The sequence below is a fragment of the Acanthochromis polyacanthus genome, chromosome 21 (genome assembly GCF_021347895.1).
Source record: "Acanthochromis polyacanthus isolate Apoly-LR-REF ecotype Palm Island chromosome 21, KAUST_Apoly_ChrSc, whole genome shotgun sequence".
NCBI classification, from domain to species: domain Eukaryota; kingdom Metazoa; phylum Chordata; class Actinopteri; family Pomacentridae; genus Acanthochromis; species Acanthochromis polyacanthus.
The window spans coordinates 29,801,124-29,812,018 of NC_067133.1; the positions used below are offsets into that span (position 1 = coordinate 29,801,124).

Consider the following 10,895-nt stretch of genomic DNA (forward strand, 5'->3'; position numbering starts at 1 on the left):
GTTTGGATAGTGTTTATATAGTTTGGATAAAGTTTGGAGAGTTTAGAGAGACAGAGATAGTTTGGAGATTTAGGAGAGTGAGGAAAGAAAGATAGGTGATAGGATAGAGCCAACTGGGAAGTGGGAAATTTCCCTGGTGTGGGAACATTTAGATTTTTTAACTCCTAATAAGATAAGCTAAACTTAACATTATTACAGACACATTAGGTTTGCTTATCAAGAACTGTATTTTTCACCGTTTCTGATTTTATTCAAAGGTGAGGTGTTTATTGTGTGTCAAAAAAGGAATCGTTTAAAACCAGAAACTGTTGAAAACCTGTTACTTCTGAATAAAATGAATAAAATCTCCCCCTTCCTGTACATCCTTGTCTAAGTTAGACAAGCATATTCAGTACAATCTTCCTGGTTCCACAAACACTTTCATTGTCCTCTCCCTGCATAAGGCCATGCCATTTTCCTCAGGTGACAGAAAGACATTATTACACAACCTACTACATTACATGATACTACAATTTTGGGGAAAATTTACACACAGAATGCATGAAAATATATTTTAATATACACATTATGATCATGTATCTATAGAAATTATTTGATCATACATTTTTTTGTTTTTCATAGTCATTCCCAACAGCTATAATGAACAATGATTCAATGCATCAGGCATGTGGTTCAGATACAGCTGCCTGTGATTATACACTTCACCAGTAGGTGGTTTCATGTGCTCATGAAGCTTCAAGAAATGAACCCTTTCTCGAACCAATTGGCTCAAGTGGTTCAATGCCTCACGAGGCTTCATCTCACCATCACTACTAAAGAGCCACATTTACCAAGACAACTATCCAGGACAAAGCCCTAAAACACACCAAGACACACATTAAAGAGGATTTTACTGCTGGAAGCTGCAAGCCAACGCCTAAAGAACAAACTAAGCAATGGCACCAAACCCGGTTCAGTGAAGAGAAGCAGAGGAAATGTTTGACTGCAGACATAAAGCAGGAAGACACTGAGCTGCTCAGGTGTTCCTGATGACACCAAGCAGCCACCTGGACAGCCAATAGGAACACAGCTTACTGGAAGTCCAGAGGGCTGGCTTAGTGAAGGAAATTTAGTTTAAAGTTGAAGCAGAAAGTTAACAGAGAAAGTTGAAAACCACCTTCTGATCCCTGAAATCTCTGAGTTTTCACATAAAGAACACCTGAACATGTCAGACTGGTTCCATAGTAGAACCTTCACTGTAAAAACATCATAGTATGGTGTGTTGCCGAGGAGCGACACAAAAACAGGACAAACGCTGGTTTCCAGGGGGTTGAAAGAGTAAGTTTACAACAACACAACATGTGAGCAGAAAAATCACAAAGTCTGTCTTTAGTTCAGCTGAAAATATTAGTTTTTGTCTTTTTTATTGACCAAACTTTTCAGGAAGTAGATGAAGAATAACTAAAGCTCTCATGTAGAAGTCCAACGTCTTTTGGATCCTTGTGGCGAGTTTAATCTTCCTGCTTCATAGCAACATTTAATAAACCTAAAGCTTCCCTGTTGGCTCATTGGTGGAGTTTGTTCCTGAGCATCTGAACCTTAAATCCAGTCAGAGGACCATCTTCAGTCAGAGAACTTCAACACCTTCCATCAGCTGGACCAGATGTGGCATCATCTCCCTCTGAACATCTGGATGACAGGAGAAAAGACAGAAATCAAACACAGATCACAGAAATACAATTTATTCACTTTCATCATTTTATAAAAGTAGCCTGAACTTTATTAAAACTGGACATCATCAGTAATGAAAGTAAATGTTTTTATCTCATCCTATTCCCTTTCAATTGTAGGCCACGAGTATTTACTATCTTTTAATGATAAAAATAAAATGGGTCACTGCTATGGTTTGGGCACAGAAAGTATTGGAACTAATGCTTGCTTGTTCACTCTGTTCCAACAGCTCACCTGTTCCTTCATACTACAGCAGTAATCCTCTCATCACTGCTGGCTCTGCCTCTGACACTAAATCACATTTTTAAAATGGTCAAAATTCTCAGCTCAAATCTCCCCTTTTTACAAAGCCGTCAGCTCAGTTTCATTCATGTAGAGCTGAATCATCTTCTCACATAGAGCAGCTCTACACCAGACTCTTCATTAGATTCATTCTAATAACATTCACTGAATGAACAATCCTACCTCCCACTCTGGACTTGTGGCTCTTGGCTGCTGCTTGGTTCTGGATCTTTCTTCTGACTCTGAGGGGCTACAGGACAAAGTTTCCCAGTTATGTGGTCGCATTTATTTAAATTCTATAATGTTATGTTTTATGCCACAATGACACACAATTAATTGATTTGATAATTAACTTGAACGGTGGTTTGCAAAGTTCAACAAAGTCCGTATCCGTTTCCTCGTCCTCTTTTGTCGTTTCAAACCGCTTCAGTGAAGAAGTTTCCAATTTCTGCACATTCGGCTGCGTCTGTTTTCAGAGCTTTCTTCTTTTTATTTCTTGTCTTCTCTGCCCCATCCTTGCTCTTCCTGTTTTCATCTTTCAAACACCTCTGACCGTGTGCACAGGAACAGCGGTAGCAGCAGAATGATCAACCCAGAGCCATGACTTAACACCAGACCTCGCGGTCCATACATCAGGCCGGATCCTCCCGATTATCCACCCCAGGCCTGAGGGGGGGGTGGGACAAGAGAAAAATGTCATTTTTGGGGGAACTCCAGACTTATTTGGTATTTTAAAATATTTTTGAACATTCAATTCTCCTTTTTTTTTTTTAATTTGGTCTCAGGACAAGAACATTTACACAACTACTGCATGTTTTATTATTTTCTACATGGATTATTTGAAATTTGATCTGGAATAGCCCTAAGTGTAAATACTGCTTTGCTTCTCCTTGTGTGTCAGAAAGTTTTCATTGCTTCAGCTGCAGTTCTGCAGTGTTTAATGGTCTGAAAGCAAATGAAAAATGAAGCACAAAACTGACTGACTCTCACAGAAGCCTGTAAAGTAAATGTGCACAACTTTAGATATTTCTCAAAAGAAGAATAAACTAGAATCTAAATTAAATCATTATGGGGAGTTTCAGAAAGAGCTGCAAAAAACCTCCATAACAATGATCAAAATCACTGTGCTTTGGTGTAGAAGTTGCTTATTACTCAAGATTCAGGTTATTTATCATCATGCATCATTGTGTAACAGAATTATAGATGCTGTCCTAGTAGGATATTAAAAAACAAGCCGTCAAGTAATAAAAATCTACTCATTTCCATGGTGATGTGGGCGATGAGTTCAATAAGTCTTAGTTTTAGTTTTATTCTTTCAGCTGCTTGGTGCTGGTAAATGGTTTTGGGAGCAAGTAAAGAAAAAACACAATTCAGATCAATTAGTAATCTTTTAGGTCAACAATGAGGCTACACAGCTTTAGTATTTAGGATTATACGGCTTTACAAAGGCAGATCAAATCGGAAACATTATCTCCGCTGCTGTTGTGTGCCATCCATCAAAAACAACTTTAAAAGGCTCCATACTCTAGATCAGGGGTGTCCAACATGAGGCCCGTGGGCCAAAAGTGGTCCTCCAGAGGGTCCAATCCGGCCCTCAAAGTGGAAAAATTACAGAGAAGACATTAATGCAGATTATAAATTAGTAAAATTATAAATTTAAAATCATTTCTAGACCATGAAAAGTTGTTTTGATTATAAAGTAAAATACTAGATTGTTCTTTTGTTGTTTTGTGTTTCATTTTTGTAATATTTTGTGTAGTTTTTGTTGCTTTTTGTCCTTTTTTTGTCAGACTGTTGTCGCTTGTCTTAAGTTTTTGTCATTTTGGATTTCCTTTTTGTCTCGCTTGTGTTTTATTTCTGTCGTTTTGGATTTTTCCTTATTCATTGTTTTATGTGTTATTTTTGTCGTTTTGCTTTTTGTTGTCTCACTTGTGTTGTTTATTTTTTGGTCTAATTTTGTCTCTTTTTTATTTTGTTTCTCATTTTTGTAATATTTTGTCTTGTTTTTTTGTTTGTTTTTCCTGACTTTTATCATTTTGATCATGAAGTCAAATCCTCCATGGTTCAGTTCCAGGTGACTAAATGTTGTGTTCCTTTGTAGACACTCTGTGATCTGGAAGTTGTAATGTGGAAATGATAAACTGAGGCTGAATGTTGACGAAACTGAATTTATTTTCTGAGAAATTTCAAGTTGTTCATGATGTTTTGTACTTTTCTGCACTAAAACAAAGGAAACATTTGAAGTTGTGGTTATTTAGAGGTAATTATTCAGTGGATTTACTGATCTGGATCACTGGAGATCAAACTGGACTGAAGGTGGAGCCTGAACTAAGATGAATTTGACTCCCCTGGACTAAACCCTGGATGTGATCTCAGCCCTTTAAGAACACTTTTAAACTCCATCTTCAGAGACATCCTGGACTGTGTTGCTTCACATATAACCAGAAAGTCCAAACCCAGATTAGAGCCGTTGATGTCCACGAAGACTCAGATGTTGGAAGCAATCAAAGAAAACAGCACCCGTTACTCCATGGATTGTACTCACTGAGGCCTGCTGACTGATTAGTCGTTCTTTCTTTGCTTTTGTAATCTGACCAGACGTCACTGAAAAAGAAGATCGGCTATCGATGATCTCTTCAGTCTGAATAAAGGTTAAAGTTGTGATGGTGCACACTGAACTGACCACAGGTTGTGTTTTCAGCGACTTTATGTTTGTGTTTCAAGGTTAAGGAATCCTCCAAGTCGTGTTTTTTTTTCATAAAAGGAGATGCTTTAATAGATGCTGTTACAGGGAAGCATTAAATTCAGTTATAAATGTGGAATGTCTGGGACAGAGAGCAACAGTTATGCAGCACTTCAAGGCACCTTAAAGAAAATCATATCACATTTTATTCTCAGCTAAACACTGAAAACTGCAAAGCAGCAACCAACTGAACCTACTTCATGGTTGCTTTTCAGTCAACGTCTCTGTCAAGTGTGCAGGAAGGGCATTCAGCTGCTGTTCTTTCTGTACTCTGCAGGCTTCTATCTCATCCATCCTTCTGTCTATGGCTTTGTGCTCAACAAGCTAAACTCTTCTATTATCTAATATCACGTGATAAACACCGTTGGCATTATGCTGCTAGACAAACTGAAAAAGAACAGAAGAGAAATGGTTCTGAGGATTCGTGGAAGGGCTGAGGGTTTACTTGATCTCGAGGCCTCTGATGCGAACCTCCCCGTCGAAGTTGATGACAGAGTATTTCTCTGCTCCCATGCGGTTTGGAAAGTTAATCGTAGAGCCGTCCGAGAAAGTCACCACAAACTCAGAGGGGGTGAACTCAATGCTCATCTAAACGGCAGAACGAGTGAGGGAGAGAAGAAGAACAAAGATATGTTCAAAAAGATACTGCACATCTTATTTGAGAGCATCGAACATCCTAAAATCAATAATATTACTACTAATAAACCTGTGTGAGTCAATATATTGATGCTCAGATGATGAAGTCAGTAGAGATGCAGTTGCAGACATTTTTCAACAGAGGTCGCTATCAGAAAGAAAACATGCAGGGAAACAACATCACACCTTGAACTCTTCCCCCAGCTGGAAAGGAAATCCGTCCCCACGCTGCTCCTCGCACCAGGTACCCCCCTGGTACGAGTTGCAGACGATGGTGTTCTCGTCTCCGTGGGCGTTGAAGCGGGGGTTGATGTGCATCGTAATGTCCTGCTCGTTAGGACCGATATTCACAGCAAAACTGCAGACAAACACAAAGATTAAAGATGGAGAGGAAGAAGCTAAATACAGTCAATATTAGCACAGCTGGTTCCTATTTTCATCTGATGACCAGGAGTTAGTCTTTATTTAAGGAAACGTAACAAAATGACAAAGTAAGAATACTCCAGTCCAAGCAGAAGTCCTGCATGAAAAATCAGTTTAAATAAAAACGTGTACACTATGTCTAGACTGGATTTCTAATCATTTCATGTTAGCTTCATTGAAAAAAATTACTTTCCTTTCAACAATAAGGACACTTCTAAGTAAACCCAAACTTTTGAACAGCAGTCTGTGTGAATTAAAGTTGATATTATCAGTTAAAGTTGCTCTAAATGAGTTAAAGTTGACATGCACTACTGTCGAAAAGTCCAGGGTCACCCAGACAGTTTCATGTTTTCCATGAAAACTTCCACTAATGCAGACCAAACACCACGTAGGTATGAAAACATGTTTAATTTTTTCACTTATGTAGGCCCACAGACGCTCATCTTTAGTCAAACTACCCCCATAACCCACTGAAATGTTTTCATCTTTACTGCAGACAAACTTCTATCAAACACAAATTGCATTTTTTAAGTCAAAAGTGAAGCATTCAATTAATTTACAATATAGAAGTGCAGAACTCATAAACTTCAAGGCATAGAAGTGGTTTTTAACTTCAAATGTGTATATATGACTTAAAATGTCACCTTAAGGTCCACTTACTTGCTCTTTCTCAGATTTAACTCATGGTCTTCATCACTAAATCAATCCGAGCCAATCTGGTGCATTTGTGTTTTTACAATGAGCTAAAATTTTTTAAAATAAAATGACTATTACAGTGAATATACACCACCGTTCAAAAGTTTGGGCTCATCCAGACAATTCCATGTTCTCCATGAAAACTCCCACTTTTATCCATGTGCTAACATAACTGAACAAGGGTTTTCTAACCATCAATGAGCCTTTCAGCACCATTAGCTAACACAATGTAGCATTAGAACACAGGAGTGATGTTTGCTGGAAATGTTCCTCTGTACCCCTATGGAGATATTCCATTAAAAATCAGCTGTTTACAGCTACAATAGTCATTTACCACATTAACTATGTCTACACTGGATTTATCATTCATCTAAAGTTGTCTTTATTGAAACAGAATCTGCTTTACTTTCAAAAAAAAAGACTTGCATGAAAATTACCGTTGAAAGGTTTAGGTAAAAGACCCTAAGCTTTTGGACGACGGTGTAGATGAACGACAGTTGCTCTAAGGTTGTTTTAAAATGAGTTAAAGTCACTATTTTCTGGCATCTAAAATGTGACTCCAACTATAGACTCACCTTTGTAGGGTGAGATAAAAAAAAACAGTGAAAAAAGTTGGAAAGACTGGTTTAATATTTAATAATAATGTCTTGTATGTTTAAAGCTTGTTATATTATCTTTAAAGTCACTAAAGTTATCAAATAAATGCAAGTGAAGCAGAAAGTACAATATTTTCATAGAAGTATAAAGTAGCATAAAATGTAGACACTCAAAAAATGTACTTTATAATTGTACTTAAGTACAGCGCTGGAGTAAAAGTACTTCACACAACTAATAAGTAGCTCCTCATCAATTGGTTGAATCCATCTCTATCTTAGTGTGTAGTTAGTGCATGTAGTAGTTTTATGTTAAGAATAAAAAAGAAAAAGAAAAGGGAAGAAAACAAATGAAAGACAGAAGAACATGTTACTCTGGTGAACCTTCAAAGCATCTCTTCATTTTTTAATGTAATTTAAGATGAAAAACAGAAAGACACACTCTTAGTCTTAGTTTCAATTCAGGTATTTTGAAAGAATAAGGTTTCTTTTAACTTTAAGGCTTTAAGGCTTTAATCACGCGTCACATCAGCAGTCTGGTAAAAACTCCTCACAGACACATTTAGATGAACTTCTGTTGCACTAAGCACGAGATCTGCGTGTAGAAAAATCAGTGCACTGTACTGAAACTGGGCTGCACAGTGCCGTAGTGGTTAGCACTTTGGCCTTGCAGCAAGAAGACCCCCGGTTTAAATCCCGGCCTGGGCCTGGGATCTTTCTGCATGGAGTTTGCATGTTCTCCCTGTGCATGCGTGGGTTTTCTCCGGGTACTCCGGCTTCCTCCCACAGTCCAAAAACATGCTGAGGTTAATTGGTTACTCTAAATTGTCCGTAGGTGTGAATGTGAGTGTGATTGTGTGTCTGTATATGTAGCCCTGTGACAGACTGGTGACCTGTCCAGGGTGTCCCCTGCCTTCACCTGAGTCAGCTGGGATAGACTCCAGCACCCCCCATGACCCTAATGAGGATAAAGTGGTGTATAGAGAATGGATGGATGTACTGAAACTGCAACCTGAACACCAAAAGGAAGCAGTAAGATTTTTTATTTAGTTTATCGGAGGCAAAAACTTTCTCCAAATGATCAAAATGCAGTGTAACGTACTTTGTGGCATCAGGCTTGGTCACTCCGGTGATGGTCAGGGTCTGTCCGACCTTGAAGGACATGTTCTTCACGATCATCCCCTGTGCAGAGAAACAGAGCGTTATTGTGAGCTAATGCTGCTGAATTTTACTAGATCCAGTTATTATTGCAGCTCCAGGCAGAGAATAGTGCTGGAAGGAGCCTCGGCCAATCCTCATCCTCAGAAAAACCTGTTTTTAATTATCCTCCATCGACGCTTTGGTCAGAGGTACCAGGTCTTTCTTGTCCCGCTGCAGCCACAGAGTTTTTCTTCCAAACTGATCTTGGCAGCAAAATAAAAAAGAGTGATGATGGAAGACTGCCATCCAGTTGAGTAATACTTTCCTCCTAACGGACGGTAGCCTCGCTCTGGAAAAAAGGCAGAGCTCAGCAGAAATCCTCCTCCACGTGGCCAAGAACACTGGGTCATGATGAGGAAATTATACTTTAGCAATCCGTCATCAGGTTGTGAAACACAGATGGCCACTGTTTAACATGCTGTCACTTTGTGAGATGGTGTAACTGGAGAACAATCACCACGGTAACGGGAGCAGAAAACAGCAGCCCTGTGAGGATTATTAATTTTTTGTAATATCGTTAAGTATGTGGGCTAAAGAGGAAGGTGGAAAAACCAGATTATGACCACATGGAAGAAAATTTAAAAAAAAAAAACAGATACTGATCTGGCACACAAGTATTGAACTTTTTGTCATCTTGGAATGAAATCATATTTTTAGTAACTTTTTAATGAATATTTGGAGTTTAGGGCATCTGTATGATGAAAGAAGACATTAAAAGGAGAATCAACGCAGCATTTCAGCTGACAGGAGTGAGAATTTGATCTATTTTTATAAGTTTTACAGGATGCAGCTGTGGTTAGGAGGTTCTGCAAATGTTAAAAATATATTAGAGTCAACTGAGACAACAAAAAACTGGCGTGTCAAACATGCGGACCGTAGACCAAAAGCGGTCCTCCAGAGGGTCCAATCCGGTCCTCAAAGTGTAAAAATTACAGAGGAGACATTAACTATAGATTGTAAATTAGTAAAACTATAGATTTAAAACCATTTCTACGCCTCCCGCTGTCTGGTGGTCTCTGGAGGATGGTGTTCCAGGTATGCGAGAGGATGTAGGTCCCCTCGTCCCGGTTTATTGGGGCCTACATCCTCTCGCATACCTGGAACACCATCCTCCAGAGACCACCGGACGGTGGGAGGCGTGGTCGGTTTGACAGATTCTGACAGATCCGTCAAATCGTCCACGTGATAAAAAGGACACGTCACCAAACGTCAGATGACGCTCTGAGGAAGACAGCAGAAGCTGAAGAAACATGTCAGCAAAGTAATACAACTTTTCTTTACTGAATTGTCGGTTTAAATAAGCAACGCTATCGTATAGTAATGAACCTAATCCAACTTTTTTTCAGAATGTACTTTTTTGCACGACAACAAAGGAAACATTAGGAGTTGTGGTTCTACTAAGATGGGGGGGGGGGGGGGGGGGGCACTCCTGGACTAAAAACAAATGTAAAGACTTTGAAAGTTTGATAATGTCCACGGTGGACAATGATATTATTAACTTCTCACATCTAGAAGTGAGAAGAAAAACTTGTGAGGATAAATAAATCAAAAAAACTTTCATCTGAACGATCAACCAGTTTGTGAAATGAAAGAAAAAGAGGCACAATGACAACAGAGTCAGGACATTCTTTCCATGTTAGAGTCGTCTGTAAAGCGAGTGTGCAACAAATAGCACCGAGGGTTGAACTGTGTGGAGCTGGCAGCCGCCCAGCATCTCTCCCAGACTACAGGAATCTGGAAACTGCACTGTGTGAGACAAACCGAATCCTTACAGCTCTCTCTCTGACACGGTAACAAAATCTGACTCTAAAGAAGGTCAGTGAGACACATCTAATTACCAGACATACATGAGTTATTTTACTCTATGTTAACTGTAATCCTGCTGGAATCTCTGTATGAAATGAGTCCATGGCAGCATCCCCTCTGACCTCCACATTATTACTTTACTTCATTTTATACCTTAATGTGGTGTAAGCCACTGCATCCCCTTTCCAAACTGTGTTTACCCCTGTAGCCAACAGAAAGCCAGAATAATACAAGGCTTTTCTTGTAATCTACTCAGTTTATGAAGCCAAAGAGACCAGAATGCATTGCTGCCTGGGGAGGTGTGACTGGAATGAAGTGGACAAATGTTAGCCAAGCATTTGTTGCAGTGTGATTAAATTATTCCAGGAGCTGTGTGACGACACGGACGGCTGGTTTTTAATGCATTGGAGAAAAGTCGGTTGAGTTAAAAGTGGCCGACGTGCTCACCAGTGAATAGTTTGACCATAAAAGGCAAAGAAATAAAACTACAAGGCCTGAGCTATTAAAGATTTTTTAAAAATGATATCAGTGATGTGCATTTATTTAAGGACACAGTTCAGTTACACATCCTAATAGAATCAGCTAACAGGAATAAAACTGAACTCCTGAGACTGGTCACATGAGTAATAAAAGCAAAGCAAGAATAATATTATCAAAATCACACTCACGTTCATCATTTTTGCAGATGTCGTTGGTCAGATCCAGCTGAGAAGAGGTGAAAGAGCTGCAGGGCCTCGCCTCTCTGCAGCCTGACAGGAGAATATATACAGAGGGGGCGGGTCCTTCCACCTGAGTGACATTTCAAG

The 10,895-nt window shown here is 39.2% G+C and overlaps 1 protein-coding gene across 1 annotated transcript; it reads right to left on the reverse strand.

The window, feature by feature from the left end:
• Window positions 1-4,144: 4,144 nt before the first annotated feature.
• Window positions 4,145-10,895, reverse strand: lgals2a (lectin, galactoside-binding, soluble, 2a). Its single transcript, XM_022223293.2, has 4 exons — window positions 10,758-10,895; window positions 8,186-8,265; window positions 5,558-5,729; window positions 4,145-5,323 (listed from the first exon to the last, which is right to left on the reverse strand). The coding sequence occupies exons 1-4, from the start codon at window positions 10,764-10,766 to the stop codon at window positions 5,177-5,179; spliced, it is 408 nt and encodes a 135-aa protein (XP_022078985.1). The 5' UTR covers window positions 10,767-10,895; the 3' UTR covers window positions 4,145-5,176.